At 39.5% G+C, this 19,423-nt stretch overlaps 1 protein-coding gene across 2 annotated transcripts in view; it reads left to right on the top strand.

Moving 5' to 3' along the window:
- Positions 1-19,423, top strand: part of KIAA0586 (KIAA0586 ortholog) — an 81,683-nt gene that overhangs the window by 4,975 nt on the left and 57,285 nt on the right. The window contains exons 4-15 of one of the 2 annotated variants that reach the window (XM_086612944.1): positions 912-978; positions 1,668-1,845; positions 5,996-6,229; positions 6,771-6,942; positions 7,419-7,586; positions 8,603-8,723; positions 9,604-9,748; positions 11,451-11,492; positions 13,967-14,184; positions 15,127-15,199; positions 15,538-15,795; positions 16,232-16,406. In XM_086612944.1, coding sequence (XP_086469070.1) covers positions 912-978; positions 1,668-1,845; positions 5,996-6,229; positions 6,771-6,942; positions 7,419-7,586; positions 8,603-8,723; positions 9,604-9,748; positions 11,451-11,492; positions 13,967-14,184; positions 15,127-15,199; positions 15,538-15,795; positions 16,232-16,406 — 1,851 coding nt within the window. Of the gene's footprint in view, positions 1-911; positions 979-1,667; positions 1,846-5,995; positions 6,230-6,770; positions 6,943-7,406; positions 7,587-8,602; positions 8,724-9,603; positions 9,749-11,450; positions 11,493-13,966; positions 14,185-15,126; positions 15,200-15,537; positions 15,796-16,231; positions 16,407-19,423 lie in introns of both variants that reach the window. The other variant, XM_086612945.1, reaches the window with a different exon arrangement.

Raw genomic sequence — 19,423 nt, 5'->3', positions numbered from 1 at the left:
TGTTTTCCCATCGTGCATAATTGTACTACAAATGCACATTTTTCTGAAAGCAACTTACACCATAAAAAGTGTATTTTTAATCCTTGGGAATCTGAGAAATCACATTGTTGATGCCTTTTCCTTTAACTTCTGAATCTGCCAGTCAGTTTAAATCAGATGTGGGGAAGTGAAGACTTTTTAAAGAAAGTACACTTCTGCAGGTTTCTCAGATATCTGTGGCTGTCTAGAGGAAGGAAACACAAATCAATACCCCCATTTAAGGTCAAAAAGCAATACTTTAGTTTCCTCTTGTGCTCACAGAGGCAGCAGCTAGCTGCTTTGTCAGCATGTGTGTACTAGCTCGCTGTAATTAGTAGAGAAACACCCAACCTGCCACGTCTTGGGTTGTTGTCTCTGCCCAGCAAACAGTGGATGAAGGAGAGCCTGCAATCGTTTAGGCATAATTTAAAGCTATTAAGAAAATTTGTTGTAATTTATGATGGCTGCAGGGAAATATTTGTATCGCAGTTCTATTCTTTTTTTAATTAATTTTATTTCAAGTTAGAATTTGTGGGGTTATATTGAATGGGTTGTCTAAGCTCAAGTTACCATTTATATGGCATTTTCCCTCAGATTTTATGAAGGTAAGGTATTGCCATTTTCACTGCATACCAAAATAGATTTTGATACCAACATTCATTACTAGATAAAATTGTGCTAACTGAAGCCTACTCTTACTCTCATCATGATTTAAGTCTGCTACTCAGTGTCAGGAGACAATTTGTTATTGCAATAGATTGTGTGTTTTGTGCAGGCAGCAGATTCTTCGCAGAAAAATTGTACGTGTTGAAATAACGCTTTGTGTCTACCTTTAAAATGGACCTTTTGTGTCATTTAATCTGACAAAGTATATTTTATGTCCTTCCCCACAGATGATGTTCTTATTTCTCAATATGCTACTGGCCAGAAAGAGGCTTTGAGAGCAGTGTTAAAGCAAAAGTAAGTGTGTGTTTTTGTTAGGGTCTCAGCTGTTCTGTTTCTGTACAGGTATATTACTGTACTACTACTTCAGTTTCTGCCAAAATGTGTAGCTGGTAAAGAAAAAGTATTCTTGATTCTTTATTGTTCTCTGTTAGTATTCTTTTTCTGTCTGTGAAGGTGTTTGCAGTTTATTTTAGCATTCAGAGCTCACTGGAGCATCTTTTTTATTTTACCTATTTTTGGTAATGCCTTTAGACTGTTTGGGTTAATGATTTAATGATACAAGAGTCAGGCAAGATCTGCTCTGGTAGATAATTCGTTTTGTGCCAAAACTGTATAATATTTTTAAAGACAGATGAGGACACATGCTGTTTATCCATAGGCTAGAAATATTGAAGATCAGAAATTTAGTTGGACTTTGCTACTAGTACATTGAACTTTGCAAAATACAACCTGTAAACATAGTATTTGTTATGGTTGCAATCATCACAGGGAAATGCCTTTTATATTAGAATCTGTAAGGTAATCCTGAAAAATTTCCTGCGTAATGCTAAAAGATGAGAATAAAATTGTTCCTGAAGCGTCAAGGACTTCAAGGAGAAATGCTTATATAAGTAGTGATAAAAATGCTGCATTTGGGAAATGATTTGCTTGGAGAGGCTATGGAGAAAACAATGCTATTTGCAGGCACTTGTTTATTTTTATAGAACTCAAAATACTCCTGTACTTAAGAAGGTAAAGGTACAGCTCTTAGGAAATGCCTCCACAGAAAAAAAGGCAAGTGCTGGTCAAGACACCGGGTCAACACACAAGGAAGTTGATTCTGCAACAACCATTGCAGCAGCAACTGCTGCTGCCATTGCTACTACAGCTCCACTTCTTAAAGTAAGTAGCTTGTGGTAATACTAGTTCTTTGTCCACTTAAAATTGTAGGTGTTGAAATTGTTTCATAGATTCATAGATTTCTAGGTTGGAAAAGACCTTAGAGATCATCCAGTCCAACCATCCCTAATCCCCATTAAACCATGTCCCTAAGCAGTTCATCCACCCTGTTCTTAAACACATCCAGGGATGGGGACTCAACCACCTCCCTGGGCAGCCTATTCCAGTGGCTGACAACCCTTTCAGAGAAGAAATACTTCCTAACATCCAACCTGAATCTCCCCTGACTAAGCTTTTACCCATTTCCTCTTGTTCTATCACCCAACACTAATGTAAAGAGCCCTTCCCCCACCTCCCCACCATCTTTTCTCAAGTATTTGTAGGCTGTAATCAGGTGTCCCCTCAGCCTCCTCTTCTCCAGGCTAAACAGCCCCAACTCCCTCAGCCGCTCCTCATAAGTTTTAATTTCCAGCCCCTTGACCAGTTTAGTCGCCCTTCTTTGGACTCGCTCCAGGAGCTCAATATCTCTCTTAAAGCGAGGGGCCCAAAACTGGACACAATATTCCAGGTGCGGCCTCACCAGTGCCGAGTACAGGGGCAGGATCACTTCCCTGCTCCTGCTGGTCACACTATTCTTGATACACGCCAGTATCCCATTGGCCTTTTTGGCCACCTGGGCACACTGCTGGCTCATATCAAGCCGGTAGTCAACCAAGACCCCCAGGTCCTTCTCCGCCAGGCAGCTCTCCAGCCACTCTTCCCTGAGCCTATGGCGATGCTTGGGGTTTTTATACCCCAAGTGAAGGACTCTGCACTTGGCCTTGTTAAAGCTCATGCTATTGGCCTCAGCCCAACGATCCAGTCTGTTCAAATCCCTCTGAAGGGCCTCCCTACCCTCGAGCAGATCGACACAGCCTCCCAGCTTGGTGTCGTCCGCAGATTTACTGAGGGTACATTCAATCCCCTCATCCAGGTCATTGATAAAGATGTTAAACAGAACTGGACCCAGCACTGAGCCCTGGGGAACCCCACTGGTGACTGGCCTCCAGGCGGATTTATCCCATTTACCACCACTCTTTGGGCCCGGCCATCCAGCCAGTTTTTAACCCAAAGGAGGGTGTGCCTATCCAGGCCAGCAGTTATCAGTTTCTCAACCAGAACACTATGAGAAACTGTATCAAAGGCTTTACTGAGGTCAAGGAAAGCTACATCCGCAGCCCTTCCCTCGTCAACCAGGCGGGTCACCCTGTCATAGAAGGTGATCAGGTTTGATTGGCAAGACCTGCCTTTCATAAACCCATGTTGACTGGGCCTGATCACCTGGTTAACCTGTATGTGCTCATTAATAGCACTCAAGATAACCTGTTCCATGACTTTGCCCGTCACTGAGGTCAGACTGACAGGCCTGTAGTTCCCCGGATCCTCCTTCCGCCCTTTTTTGTAAATGGGGGTAACACCCGCCAGCCTCCAGTCCAGCGGAACTTCCCCAGTGAGCCAAGACTGCCCAAAGATAATGGACAGGGGTTTGGCAATGACATCCGCCAGCTCTCTCAGGACTCTCGGGTGGATACCATCAGGCCCCATAGACTTGTGGGCATCCAGCCGAAGGAGCAGATCCTTGACCCATTCCTCTTGGATCACAGGAGCTTCGATTTGCTCTCCCTCCCCGCACTCAGACACCGAAGGCCAGCTCACCTGGGAACTGCTGACCTTATTATTAAAGACTGAGGCAAAGAAGGCATTAAGGACCTCAGCCTTGTCCTCATCCCTAGTGACTAATGTACCCCCTGAGTCCAGTAGGGGCTGGAGGTGATCTTTAGCCCTCCTTTTGTTATTAATATATTTATAGAAAGACTTTTTGTTGTCCCTTACGGAGCAGGCTAGTCTAAGTTCCAATTGGGCTTTTGCCTCCCTGATTATCTCCCTACATGCCCTAACTTCCTCCCTGTATTGATTCCTGGATGCCTGCCCATTCTTCCAAGACTTATAGACATCCCTTTTTCTTTTGAGATGTTCCCAAATCTCCTTTGTCATCCAAGCTGGTTTTCTACCCCGGCGACTCAACTTCCGGCACACAGGGACAGCTCGCTCCTGTGCCTCCAGAATTTCCTTTTTGAATAGTAACCATCCCTCCTGCGCCCCCTTACCCTTGAGAGCTGTCTCCCATTGGACTTTGTTAACCAGACTTCTAAACAGCCCAAAGTCAGCTCTCCCAAAGTCCAGCTTGGCCGTTTTAGTGTTCCCCCTCCTAACTTCCCCTAGAATTGAGAATTCTATTATCTCGTGGTCACTATGCCCCAGGCGTCCTTCAACCTTCACATCTCCCACAAGACCTTCTCTGTTCACAAACAGCAGGTCTAGGGGAGCACCTTCTCTAGTCGGTTCACTGACCAGTTGTGATAGGAAGTTGTCCTCCACACTCTGCAGGAACCGCCTAGACTGTTTCCTGACTGCCATGTTATACTTCCAACAGACATCAGGTAGGTTAAAGTCACCCATAAGGACAAGGGCTAGTGAGTGCGAGACTTCCCCCAGTTGTTTAAAGAATAGCTCATCAGTCTCACTGTCCTGATAGGGTGGCCTGTAGCAGATTCCCACTACAATATCCGCCTTCATAGGCCCCCCTTTGATTTTCACCCACAGACATTCTACCAAGTCATCCCCAACATTTAACTCTAAACAGTTTAACCCTTCCCTTACATACAGGGCAACCCCACCACCCCTTCTACCTCTCCTATCCCTCCTGAAGAGCTTGTAGCCATCCATGGTAGCGCTCCAGTTATACGAGTCATCCCACCATGTTTCAGTGATGGCAACTATGTCATAGTTTCCCCGGATAACAAGAGCTTCCAGTTCCTCTTGTTTATTGCCCATACTGCGTGCGTTCGTATAGAAGCACGTAAGTTGGGCTTTCAACCCCACTGCACCCCTAGGGGGGGAAGTTTTATTACCTGAGCTGTTTTTTGGGATTTTCTTTTACCTCTAGGCAACTTGTGTGTTGCTCCTGACTACACATATCACCCCCTACTATCACTGAGGCAGCAGGCCTAAGGCACCTGCCTACCCTCCTTTCATCAGACAATGGAGGGCCGTCCTCGGCTGTTAATCCTCTAAGTCTGACAATACCCCCCACCCCCTTCACATCTAGTTTAAAGCCCTGTTGATGATCCCAGTGAGTTCTGTAGCAAGCAGCCTTTTGCCCCGTGGAGACAAACCCGCCCCATCCCTAGATAGAAGATCTGGCATTAAGGTCAGCCCGTGGTTAAAGAAGCCTAGGTTGTTTTCCTCACACCACTTTTGTAGCCAATTATTTAAATCCTTGATCTTTGTTTTCCATCCCGTGTCATGTCCCAGAGTCGGTATGATAGAAGAGAATATTACTTGGGCCCCCAATCCCTTCAACATTCTTCCCAAAACACTGAGATCCTTCTTAATAGTCCGGATGTTTCTTTTCCTAATGTCATGCATACCAACTTGGAAAATAAGAAGAGGGTAGTAATCGGTGGGCCTGACTATAGACGGGAGTTTTTTTATCACATCCCTAATTGTTGCCCCAGGAAGGGAGCAGACCTCCCTATGTAAAGGGTCAGGTCTACAAATCTGGCCCTCCACACCCCTCAAAAGGGAGTCTCCTAAAACAATCACCCGCCTTTTCTTCTTAACTGAGGATGTCTTGATGATATGCGTGGTCCTAGGGAAGGATACTAGCGTGTGTGTATCGTCATCCTCCCTGGGGGTTGGTTCCACTTGCAGAGCTTCATATCTGTTGTGTAACGGAACCTGGGAGGTAGTTGCGGAAGCAGAGGGGGCAGGCTTGTTGGTAGACAATTCTGAATGTGGCAGACACTGAATGCGTTTGCTTACTCTTTTCCGTGTGTTAGTCATGGCAGGCTTACTGACCAGTGTAAGAACTCAGAGAGAACTCACTTTAATTTGGCTAAATGGGCAAATGGGCAGAGACTATTTGATTTATCTTTTAGATAAATCTTTAGAAGGATTTCATAGTATTGCTAAACCACCAAACTTTAGGGCTAACTAGGATTTTAATTGTTTCTTTTGGGAAGCAAATAATTCTGTATTGATGGGAAGGATGTTTTGTTCTCTTCATCCTTGCACGTCTTCTGCACTTCTTTTTTTTTTTCCCCTCTTACAGGTTCAAAATGATTTGGAAGCAAAAGTTAACTCAGTTTCAGCTTTAATTCATAAACTCCAGGAGACAGACAGACAACTGCAGCGTGTTGCTGAACAGCAAACAAATACAAAGGCTCAACATGAGAAGCCTCACTGTCATGAAAGAGTCAGTGAGCTTGAAAAACAAATGAATGCTTTCATGGTGCAACGGATTCAGCATTTGGAAAAGTTACAGGAGCAACAAATGAATATCCAGGTATCAAAGTAACAATGCAGAAGCTTTGGCTTAATCATTTCTTCTGTGTCTCAGTGTTAATGGTATAAAAATTTGGATTATGTTTTAGTATTAGAAAGAAAGATCCAGTGGCTAGCACATGAGCTTAGAGCTTTTTGGGAAGAGTTTTATTTCTGGTTCTGTCCCAGATATCTTCTGCCCTCCCCCCCATAATTTTTGTGTCTGTGGAAAGAAAATGCAAAAATTTTGAAACGTTCTTGTTCCCGCTAAGAAATTGTTTAGACCTTTGGTAAATGAGGAAACTTTCATTTAATAAGTTGCCAGTCAGATTAAAAATCTAAGAACAGTTATAAATTGTTTCTTCAGAGAGTTCTGTGTGCTTTTAGGAAGGCAGAAGGATATCCAAGCATGTCTGTGTTCTGAGGTTGTTGTAAATTACTTTTCTCTCAAATAGCATGTCAAAATCTGGTTAATATGATTACATGGCAAGTATTCCTGTTTAGAGTTTTACTTGGGGAAACTCATGCATATGTCAGAAATAGTTTGTAATTTTGTCTCTTAGTCTCATCTCGTTAGCTCTGCAGTCAGCACGAGTGGCTTACGGCAAATTCACGTACCTTCCGCCAGTCTCGTGCCGAAACAATCTGAGAAGCCAGAACAGCAATCGCTTACTAACGACGTATCTTCGTGGCAGAGGGGTTTGTTTCCTACCAGTGGTCCACTTGCTGCCCAAGGTGAAGACAAATTCTTAGTATCTTCCCAGTGTTAGTTTTGCATTAATTTTGTTTCTGTTAATATTGGATTGTACATCACATCACCCTAATTTTATTGCCTAACATGCTATGTAACGTATACCACTTATTCTGAAACGTTCCAGTTTAAACTAAAGGGAGAGTTTGATGTTTATTGACTGCTTACTCTGTACCAAGAGAGGCCTAGCTTTAACCTAAAATAATCTTACTGAGAAATAATCTATGCAGAAGCTTGTCATGAAGTAGCTTATACTATGGTTGGGTGGTTTTTTGATCCCTTTGTAATAGCACTTGTAAGTGTGAAACTTTCTTCCTGCTTACTTTTTTAACTAGTTGTGTAATGTTTTGAATTTTTTGTGAAAAATTCATAATGTTGGCATAATTTTTTTTTCTAGATTTGTTTTCCTGTGAAGAAAATTGTTAACCTTTAAATAATGTCTTTTTTTTTTTCCCTGAAGCATATTCAAGCCAATTTCAAAATCGTGGCATTCATACACAAAAATCTCCTCTAAAGACACCAGTTCCACGGAGATGTGCTCCAGAACCTGTGTCAAAAAATGTGAAAATCTCAAAGAAAGAAAACCCTGTAACAGAAAAGGAAAATGTTCCTAAATCCACATGTGAAGGTATTGTAAGAAAGACACTCCTGCCCCCCACTGGCATTGTAGTATGGCCTGGGGATTACCTTGTGTGGTCCTCACCTCTTCTGAGCTGTTGGGTTGCTGGTGCTTAAATACATGTATTCAGAATATTTGAAAGTATGTTTGGGAAGGGTTAATTTTGTGGATAAATGAATCTTAACTAACTGAAGACTTAACAACAGTACTGATCTAACCTATAGTGTCTTGACACGATTGCTTGCCGAAATGTTTTCTCAGATGAAAAATTGAGTGACCTTTCATTGTCAGGTTTAAGGAAGATTATATAGAATAATGACAAACTTGGGATCTGCTCAGTAACTTAGTAATTATTATTGGTTGAATTGAATATTTTTTTCCCAAACACATGCATTCATAGGGTCTCTAGGCCATTGTAATGAAAATAGCATGTGTAAAGCAAAGGAAGTAGTTTTCTTTTACTGCTTTTGATCAGTTTAGTGACATGAAATGCAGTTTTGGAGATTCCATCGAAAAATAAAGCATCTTTTTTTAGCTGGTTGTGTTTAGAATTGCTGGTGGAGCTAAGATTGAGGAAGAATACTTAAAAGATCCAGCCATTGTACTCTATCATGGACAAAATGCCTCTTTATGTCTTCATGCGATCCTTCTCAGACTGCTGGTTCTATCTCTTTTTTACAAAGCTGTTACATATTCCTATTGTTCCCTGGGTTTGGGAATAAATGAAACAAGACAAAGGAAGAAGATCAAATCTATGACATTATGGACAGAACGTTTCTCTGTGACTGTTAATTGCTGTCACTGAAAACTGTCTGTTTTCTGACTTTGCTAATGTAAAGCAATCATAGTAACATAGATTAATGTGAGTGATTTTTAGTGACTTGTCTTACCTGAAGTAAATCTGTATTTTAAAATCTAAAAATTATTTTTACTATCCTCGGTGAGTATTATATAACAATGAAATATCTGAAAAGGAAAAGAAAGAAATATATTGAACATAATTAACCTTCTTTTTTCTCCCTTAGGCGAAGGGAAGCTTCTTGAGCATATTCTGAATTCTCAAGAAATGCCACTAAGGGAAATTGAGTCTTCCAAGAAGGCGGCATTAAACAGTAATAAAACGAGCTGGCATTCTGAGAGAGACGGGTAAATAAACACAACAATTCAAAATTGAGAAAGATTTTTTGTTAGTTTTAATGAAATTGAGAAAGGTGTATTAGATACTGATGGTGTAGTAGAGTCACTGGCATGGTCCTTGAGTCTGACGAAGCTGCGCTTGAAGTAAAACCCCGGAGCACTGGTATTTCTGAGCTACTTCTCCATTTCTCTTGTGCTGAAGTTAGATGAAAGCTCGTTGCTAAGGATGGTTCATAACATTCTCAGAGGTCGGTGGGTGTCACTTGGAGTGCTTTTCTGTCTTCTGAGTGTATTTCTTCTATTGTAGCAGCTTGGGGAGTGGTGTCAGGAAACCAGCTCTACAGGCATTGTGTTAAAGTGGAATTGCCTTTCTTAGTGAGACTCCAAGCTGCCTGCTTCTGGGAGCTGAATGAGAACACTTTGTTGGGAAGGAGCAGCATCAGCCTACCAGTTTCTAAGCTTTAGTATGGGTGGGGAAATGTTCTTAGCCATCGAGTCTGAAACGTATTTTCCCCAGGCAATAATTCGATGTCGTAATTTTGCTAATATAATTAGAAACAGCTACATGGATACTGTCTTATTTATGATACTATAGGCAAAAATATTAATTGCTTCAAAGGGAAGGGTATCCAAACTTTAAATGTTGCTCTGTTAGATCTGAATTTTAGATGTAGTTTCACTGTTCAAAATAGAGGGATACAGCTGAAGGTGTTAAGTAGTAAACAGAGAAAACCCAATAACCTGTCTTAAACCTCAGGTGAAAAAGCAAATTCCATTTTATATAAAGGTCTGGTATTCTTGAACTTTAAATTCATGCTCAGTTTCAAAATTGGCTACTTTCTTTGGCCACATGAGGAGCTGTGTTAATCAAGAGTGTTTCTCCCATCAGGCATTCTGCTTTGCATACAGGCTCATTCCCTGCTTTTGAGAGCTCCTTCCAAAATTGCAATTCAATTGAGAAAACGGTGAAAAAAGCGGATGATTTAATTCAAGATCTTGGCCAGTTGAGAAGAGAAATGCGTGACATGCTACAGGTGAAGTCCATGTTATCAGAATGACCAAGAGTTTGATAAAGGGAATAAAAAGTGTGGAGAAAATCTTGGAGGTCTGGTATTGGTAAAAATTTTGCCCTTGCTTCTACCTCTGTAAAAAGACAGGCATTTGTTTTTACAGTTGCTTGAAATATTACAGTCTTTGTGTGTGGAAGGGCTTTGGGTGCTTTGAGCCTGAGTAATGATGTCTCAAGGAGTGTGGAATGGACTAGGCTGTAGAAGCTCTTACTGCTGTTCTACCAAACATGAAACAGGTTAAAAAAAAAAAAAGAAAAGGTGTTTTATTTGTTTGTTTCAGATATTTTCAGTGCCTGTTTTCTGCTGGCTGCCTTTCTGTGACAGCAGAGGTACAGAGCTGATGTAACATTCCCATTTGGGAAAGAACAGTGTTCTACTTATGTGCAGTCAACTTTAGGGATGACTTAAGCGATTTCCTTTCTCATTTTGCCATTTCCTTTTTGTAAAGAGTGCTATTTCTAAAGAATTGCCTGGTATATATCATTGTATTGTTTCTCATGCTCATGATTTTGTACCTTTGGTGCTAAAATGGTTCTGTGCAGGAACATGTAGCTTGTCTCTGGCTTTTGAAAATCGAAACTTTTGTCTGTTTGTTAACCTGATTCCATGTGGAAGCAAGGTATACCTGATCATTTAGTCTGTCTGCTGTGGTCCTCTCTGTTCTTGTAAATATATGCAGTGGGAAAGAAGAAAGACGAAAATTCACAGGTTTGTGAATTGGCTGGAACATAGTAGCTTTGATTGTGTTAGTTCATTTCTGTGGTTGAAGGTTTCAGCGTGCATGTTTCCCTAAAAATATTTTGTATTACGTGCCAGTTATTTGTTGCTGTGTACAGAAAATGTGGCTTCATCTGTCATCTCTTGTAGTATAGTTGATGAATTGTTTCGTAGATTTTGTAGCACATTAGTGGATTGCACATTTAACTGCTCTTAGTAGTAAGAGAACAGATGCCATGTGCCCTGTTTATGTTGCAAATATTTGCTTACCACTATTGCTAAAAACTTAATCGGGTAACATACCTTAGCATATGCAACAGAGCAGGAGAAGATGGGAGAAGGAATGGCAGGTGAGAAAGACGCAGTTGACATAAATGGTTTCAAATCTCTTCTTTTTCTTACAGAAAAGGTCAATAGGAAGACAGAGATGATCATAGAATCATAGAATGGTTTGGGTTGGAAGGGACCTTAAAGATCATTTAGTTCCAATCCCCCTGCCATGGGCAGGGACACCCTCCTGTTACACCAGGTTGCTCAAAGCCTCATCCAACCTGGCCTTGAACACTTCCAGGGATGGGACATCCACAACTTCTCTGGGCAACCTGTTCCAGTGCCTCACCACCCTCTGAGTGACTTCAGCAAATGTGGAGTTATTTAGATACCTAGGTATTGACTTCTCATCACTGAGAGATTTATAGAGTAAGAAAATAAATGCTTGGGGGAAATGACCACTGACTTTGTCATACAAGCAAATGATAGGCCTGAGTGAACTGAGATAGGTTGAGATGGAACAGGTGGTGGTGCTCTAGTCCAAAAGAAGCATGCAGTGAGATTTAGTGGTTCACAAGGAATTAATTCATTGTGTCCATTTAAATTGATCAAGTATCTAGATTTTTACCTTGACAGATCTATCTTTAGATAATTTTCAACAGCTCTTCTATCTTTTTAGGAAGCAAGTTCATGGAAATCAGATATGAATAATCTTATTAAGGTATGTTTTGAATTTTTCTGATTTTAGAAAAAATTTTAATACTGTAATACTGAAACAGTTTTGAATACGCTTGTAGTGAGATAACACTACAGTAACTATTGCATACCTCTATTAAAAAAAAAAAGTTGTGATTATGTACAGATTACATTACTCAAAGTAAGATTTAACTTGTTCTTTGACTTGTCTTATTCAATCTTAGTGAACAACCTTGAGGGAATAATACAAATCATAGAATCATAGAATGGTTTGGGTTGGAAGGGACCTCAAAGATCATCTAGTTCCAACCCCCCTGCCATGGGCAGGGACACCCTCCGCTACACCAGGTTGCTCAAAGCCTCATCCAGCCTGGCCTTGAACACTTCCAGGGATGGGGCATCTACAACTTCTCTGGGCAACCTGTTCCAGTGCCTCACCACCCTCTGAGTGAAAAATTTCTTCCTTAGATCTAATTGAAATCTCCCCTCTTTCAGTTTAAATCCATTGCCCCTTGTCCTATCACTACATGCCCTTGGAAAAAGCTTTCCCTCTCCAGCTTTCCTGTAGGCCCCCTTTAAGTACTGGAAGGCTGCGATAAGATCACCCTGGAGCCTTCTCTTCTCCAGGCTGAACAGCCCCAACTCTCTCAGCCTGTCAGATGGAAAGCTGCTGCCTCAAATGGACATAGTGTGGACTGCTAATATAATTACCATTTCATTATCTGGGTCTAACTGGCAAATCTGTATCACTTTATGGTTTAATATATGTCTATATTTCTTACTTTTTCTCACAAATTTCTCACAAATTTCAACTGTCTTATTGAGTTAGTATTTGTCAAAAAGTTTAATTTTAAAATCAAAACCTATATAAAATTGGTAAATTTTATACCAGGTGGTATAAAGGTGGCCAGCAGGTCAAGGGAGGTGATTCTCCCCCTCTACTCTGCCCTCGTGAGACCTCACTTGGAGTATTGCGTCCAGTTCTGGAGTCCCCAACATAAGAAGGACATGGACCAGTTGGAGAGGGTCCAGAGGAGGGCCACGAAGATGATAAGAGGGCTGGAGCACCTTTCCTATGAGGACAGGCTGAAAGAGTTGGGGCTGTTCAGCCTGGAGAAGAGGAGGCTCCGGGGTGACCTTATAGTGGTCTTCCAGTACCTCAAGGGGGCCTACAGGAAAGATGGGGAGAGGCTGTTCAGGAGGGCCTGTTGTGATAGGACAAGGGGTAATGGTTTTAAAATAGAGGGAGGTAGATTCAGGTTGGATATTAGGAAAAAATTTTTTACCATGAGAGTTGTAGAACACTGGAACAGGTTGCCCAGAGAGGTGGTGGATGCTCCATCCCTGGAGACGTTCAAGGCCCGGTTGGATGAGGCCCTGAGCAACCTGATCTAGTTGGAGATATCCCTGTTCCTTGCAGGGGGGTTGGACTAGATGACCTTTGAAGGTCCCTTCCAGCCCTAACGATTCTATGATTCTATGATTCTATAAATAATGTGGTATATTGTCCTTTTCTCACCAGACAAAGCCAAAATCATGGGATCAGTGTGTTAATTTATATTTCATTTTGTCCATTGTGCTTTGGCAGTACACGTTTTAGAAGATAAACTTTCGTTTAATTCTGATTCGATAAAAGAGTAGCCTTAAAGCCAAAACCGATGTGTGACCTGAGACTTTTTTCTGTTCATTCACTTACTGCTTTCAGAGTCTACTCAAGTTTGAGTATTTTGATTTTATTTTGGGGTTTCTTTTTCTTTATGTACATTTATCACTTTTTGTTTCTTTGCTTGTTTCCATTCTGGAAAATGAAACACTCTATTTGGGGACCTCTGGGTTTCACCAGGAGTGTGAGAACTTTATTTGTATGGCTCCTTGTTTCCTGTGTACTTGTATCCCTTCCTTTTGTATGTAGCAGCTAGTATGTGATTGATTTTTATCTCTGTAAAAGAGTTCTGCTAAGTAAAAGGCTAATAGTCGCTTCATTGTTTCTTATGAAAAGTTAAAATCAGTAGAAGGAGGAGAGGATCATGGTGCTGTTGAGGGGTTTATTTAATTGTTAAAATTTAGGCATGTTGCTTGATGTTTCTTGGGACAGATTGCTGCCAAATGAGTGCATATGTTTAGAGGACTTTGTTCTTTTTATTATGTGTTTACTTATACTTAGATACTGTTCTGTGGAGCGATTCGCATGTGACACCTATTTCATGTATCTGATTGCCATCTTTTCAGCAGTTACTTGCTTCGTTAGCGTTGCTGCTCACACATTACACCATTTAGCATTTGAGATCTTTGGGATGTCCTTCCATTTGCTTCACTTCGGAATGTATTCGCAACATACTGAATGTTCTTGAGTAACTGGAGTTGATGATAGTACATGTGGATGGTATTTCATATGATGGGTATTAATGTGGTCATAGATTAATAGGAATTCTGATCAGTGTGTAGAAAATTGAAGTTATAATCTCTGATTAAAGGCTAGAGATTCTGTTTCAATTTTAGTCAAAAAAGCCTGCTGCTGCATCTGATCTTCCTGAACGCCATCTGCTCAATAAACCATCCATCCTTCGAAATGTTAAAGTGCCGAAATCTATACTGAAGGATGCTGAAAGGATTTTGAGAGGAGTTCAAAACAATAAAAAAGTTCTCGAAGAAAATTTGGAAGCTGTTATTCGTGCAAAAGATGGAGATGCTTTTATTAATGCCATAACTACGAACAGGTTAGACCCTATAATTCAGTGCTTTGTGTGACTACTCATTGTATGTGTTCGCCTTTTACCGCCTCTCTCTCAATTTTTTTAATTGTGTGTGTTAAAGAACTAGTGCACTTCCCTGCAAAAAGTTACTTATTGACTCTCCTTAGCAATCATTAGATGATTCTCTTGAACTACCAATGTTTTTTGGTCCTCTTGATGTGAATTGAATTTTTTGACAGGTACCTGTTACTTCTTGGTAAATCCGAATTCTGAGGCTGTATCATCTGGACAAACCGCTCTGCTGTCATGACAAGGCAGCACTTAGTTTTACAGACAGGCTCACTTTAGTAGGAAAATTAAAGAGTAATTTTGTCATTCAGAGCAGAAGAGGCTTAATAAGCCTGTGTGTGTTACAGAATTAGTCATCCTACAGCGGATGGCTTTTGAACTTTTGCTTCGTTAGTTGTGTTAAATACTCCTGCTTGAATCTATGAAAGTTTTCCTATGAAAATACAACTTAATCTTGCAAAGCAACTATTCTCTTCATGTAAAGATTTTTTTTTTTTCAGGCATGATGTCTGCTGTTATTATCTTTTAGAGGAAGTAGTAATTTTTGTCATCTGCTTTTCGTGATTTGAGTTGGAATATTTTTGTTGCCTTGTTATTTCAGTTTTTGATCAAAATAGGAACTGACACATGGCTGCCACTTATTTGTAGATGTTTGTAATACTGTTAGTACGTACCAGTGGGGGATGAAATTTGCAGGTGGCCTTGTCTAAGAGCAGATTTAGATTTGGGAAACTCAGCTAGGCTGTGCTTAGTGCCTTTTGGAGACTGTAGAGGTACCTAATCTTACCGTCTGTGTTCTGGGTTTCTCTTTTTATGGTGTTTATAGGTCACTGCTTTCCCAGGAACAAATCTGTGCAATTTAAGAAGCACTGACCTAAAATAGTTCTTCTATTTCAGAGATGTATTGGAAGAGATTCGTATCAGAAAGACTGTGGATGAGTGGATTAAGGCAATCAGTGTAGAAATCCAGGTATGGCTGGAAAAAATGAGTTCAGGACTTTGCGTTACATTTTTCCACCTTACATTGTTCTTTCATGTCAATAGTTAAACATGATTCGTTTACAACTGGAAAACATGAGAAAACTGCTTGTTATTACTACCATGTAGTATGCTATAAGAAAATATTTACCTCTCTTTTTAAACTTTCATTGTTTAATGAAAATCACTGGTCACAGTTGCTGGCTAACATGAAAAATAGGCCACTTCTCAGAACTTCAAAGTTATCCACAGACTGATATATATATCACAGGCTTCTGATAGCCTTGAAGATAAAAATCTCCTTTTATTACATTTATGTTTTATCTTCAGGCTGAAATGGCAAGAAATGATTTGGAACAAGTGAAATATGATCAAAAGGTCCCATGGATCAAGAGAACCCAAAGCATCAAGGCTATGAAGACCAATAAAGAAATTAAAGCAAAAACTCAAAAAATCCAAGGATGCTTGACAAAGAAACCTTTATCCGCAGCTAAGCCATTGCAGAAGCAAGCAGAAGATAACATGAGCAAACGGAACTTTAGGACTCACTTTTCTGAAAGTTTGCAGAGGAAAGAAAAAAGGGCAGATGTGAGTTCCCAAGTAGCTGGTTTCCTTTTTGGTGATGACTGCTCTGCTTTAGATTGCTGTATTCGTGTGAAAAATTGTTTGTATGGGTAACTGTAATCATTTTAAATGAAAGTGATAGCCCTGCCCTGTGGATTTCTGTTGTCAGAATTGTCCTTGTTTTCATGTGCTGTGGAAGCCTAAGCTAAGTGTGTATAACAGCATAGAATTCGTTGTCGTGTTATGAATTTGTCTTACCCAGTACTTGCTGTTTTATTCAGCTGTTAGTAAGTTTCTTATGTGTTCTATATGCATACATTTCCGTGTGTGCATGCAATGTGCACTGCTTGTCGCAGAACTTCTTACTTTTTTTCCTCTAAATTTCTGCAACCCTATTGATGTGTTCAAATTATCATACATGAAGAATTGTAAACTACTTTTTTCTGTGTGTGTGTGTCAGGGACCTGTGAGTGGAAGTGCAATGGTACAAAATGAAGACTATCTGTGCCAAGTTTATGGAAAACCAGTTTACCAGGGCCATCGTAGCACGCTTAAAAAAGCACCATATCTGAGATTCAACTCTCCCTCTCCCAAATCTAAACTTCAAAGACCCAAGGTGATCGAGTGTGTTAGAGGTAAGTCAGTCTTTGATGTGAACCAGTTTTTCTATTAGAAATTCCTGATATAAATGAAACTATTTTAGTCATAGATCATCTGCTTTTCAATTTAAAGCTTAAGCAACTGCAGAACGATTAAGATGCTCTTTTCAAAACTAAAAAATACCAGTAGGTTTTCGGATTGACTTAGTGTATATATCACTTATTTTAGATTGTCAAATTCATACTTATTTCTAAATTTAATAAATATATTAATATATATTTATCATTGCCCAAGTCTTAATCAGCTGAATTGCTGGAAGTAATGACATAAGCACCTGAAAGCTTAGTGTGTTGAAAAACAAACTCAGCTTTTGATAAAGGTTATTGAGATATGTTCTTTGTGTCGTGTTTATCCAGTCATGTCTTTTAAATGGTTGATTCATTCAGAGTTAAGGAATCTGCTGAGATTTGAAAAATTAAGGAATCCTGATATTTCTTTTCCCACCTCTAATGCATGAATTGAAATATGAAAATTTAAATTGATAAGTGGGAAGATGACATCTATTAGCTCGAAAATACTGAAAGACACGTTAGATGGAAGCATTGGTTCAGTTCACTAAATGCAGGTAACTCTTCTTTTGTAGTCAGGTCAGGGTTAAATGCGAAGTATAACTTTTATTATACTAACTTGTTACGGTTGTTTAATTGATCAATAAAGTTTATTAGTGAATTAATAATGAATTTCATTCATTAGTTTTGTAGGCAAAGTATTAAGATCAGAATACTCTAATTTTTAAACCTATTAAAAATGGGTAAATATAATAATTAAACAGTGAAACTATATGATATCTGACAGAAGATAAAGTTTATCTACACTTACCTGAGTAAGTAGAAAGTACTGTTTGCTCTAGTGAAATTCATGCATTCATTGAAAATCATATGAATGTATATGACCTTATTTAAGCAGGTAATTATAAGATGCAAAGACAAATCTTGGTAAAAATTGAGTATATTCCCTGTTCTGAAGTAAATTATATTTGTAATATAATATATATAACATTTTAGTTTTAAATCAGTCCACCCTGTCAGAAGTGGTAATTCTTTCATGGTACTGTCTCAAAGAGGAGTAAAGAAAAAGGAAGAAAGAAGAAAAATGACAATGAGCATGTTTATGTGAAATAAGCAATATGTGTGTATGTGGCACTGCTGTGATGTTTTTGAAAGCTGTGGAAAGCTATTTTCAGTGAGGATTAAAACAGACACTGATATCCATCTTTGTGGAACTTGTATGGGAAGACAAGTGCTGCTCAAAGGCACAGTCTTTGTCTTATTTCTGTTTTAACAGTGAGTGTTTTTAAGAATAGACCAATGTTTGCCTAGGTATTTATGCTGGAGGTATGGAAAGTGTAGGATCGTATTTGAAGTGGGTTTGCAGAAGGACATAAGTTCCTGTTTTTCTCTATTTTGGTGGCTTTTTGCTCTAAATGTTCTTACAGTTGTTACGTTCTTGGAATTTTCTTGGTAATTTTTGTTGTCTTTCACAGCTCTTTAGCAGTTTGAAACAGTGTATTTTAGATTTGTGTGTTTTAATTGGTTTATTTCCTAGTTATCTTTTCAAAACATACTGATTCTTAATACAGAAACTAAGATTAATGTTTAATTGATCTGCCAGAAAAATTAATGTGGAGAATTGTGGGGAGATTGAGCTGTCATTACTACTCTTACTTTTAATAACTAGAAATGCTTGTCATGAAGGATGACGTTTAGTCAAAGACATTCCAAAGTGGTTGCACTTTGCTGTTTTCATTATGATTGAAGCTGTGGGGGAACTGCTCATCCTTCTTCATATCTGTGCAGAAGAGTTTAGTCAAGACATCAGTTGCTTTCGTTAGAAGTTGTTTTACGCATTGGAAGGAAGTGAGGAACATTGCAAGAAACCAACACAACATAATGGGGATTGGAAAATCCAAGAGGAGAAAGCTGCAGTGGAGTGCAGGTTAAAAAAAAAACAACAAGGGCTGCTTTTTGCTCTCACTGTGGGAGAGAGGGAGCAAATTACGTGATAAAAGATGATGATGGAGAAACAGAGTGCGTTAAGTGTAAGAGGCAGTTAAAGTGAATAGTGGGCACGATGGAGTTAATAGGATGAGCATCAATGAAAAAAATATTAGTTGGCTTCCCTCTCTGCTTCTTGCACTTAGGCTGTTGCTAGCCATGCAGGGAAAAGACACTTGATGCCATCTTAACTGTCAGGTTTAAAAAATGATGTCTGAGTTTTTAACTGTCAAAATACTATATTCTGTATGAAATACAAGAGGAAGGCAGTCACTTGATGAGGCCGTGTTTTTAGGCCATTAAAATGTGTGGTATAAAACATGTATATATCTATGTAGACAAGCACTGCTGTGGGTTTTTGGTGTTTTTTTTTTTTCATTATGATGTATATCTGCAGTGACAAATCTTCAAAATAGCGTGAGAATCTATTGTTAAGCTTAGCGTAGTCTTTATGTCATTTCCTGGCACTTTTTCTTACCTGTGCTCTGGAGCCCAGTTTTGATCCATGAAGAAAAAGTGTTATTGGTAGAAAGTATTTGGACTTCTCATAACCATCCTTGAAAATGTGGATTATAGTTCTGGCAAAAATCTAGAAGACTTTTCAAAACTTACTTTATTTTTAAAAGGTGAGAACTTTCTATGTGAAAACTACTGGTCTTGTTGCTTATAATGTTATTTTACCTCTCTTGTGAAAAATGCCAGGGTACTCATTTGAAGGACCAGCATGATAGATCACTCTTTTAGACTACTGGCTGTGCTGCACGCCTGTAATTTAGTTTATTCTGTACAGATTTTTTTTGAATAAAATGCATGCTACTAAGCACTTAGTGTAGCAATAACAAGATACAGTGACCTCTAAGATTTGGATTGAGAACAGACACTTCTTTAAAAATATTTAATCAGCAGTTTTGCTTGTGCTGAGTCCTAAATGACATTTTTCTTCTGTATTTATTGGGCTCTTGTCCTTTATAGAAGGTCAAGAGGCCGATTTCATCATT

The sequence above is a fragment of the Tauraco erythrolophus genome, chromosome 6 (genome assembly GCF_009769465.1).
Source record: "Tauraco erythrolophus isolate bTauEry1 chromosome 6, bTauEry1.pri, whole genome shotgun sequence".
In the NCBI taxonomy this organism is placed as follows: Eukaryota; Metazoa; Chordata; class Aves; order Musophagiformes; family Musophagidae; genus Tauraco; species Tauraco erythrolophus.
Note: the sequence above shows the minus strand (reverse complement) of the source record. Positions and strands in the feature narration are given on the sequence as shown.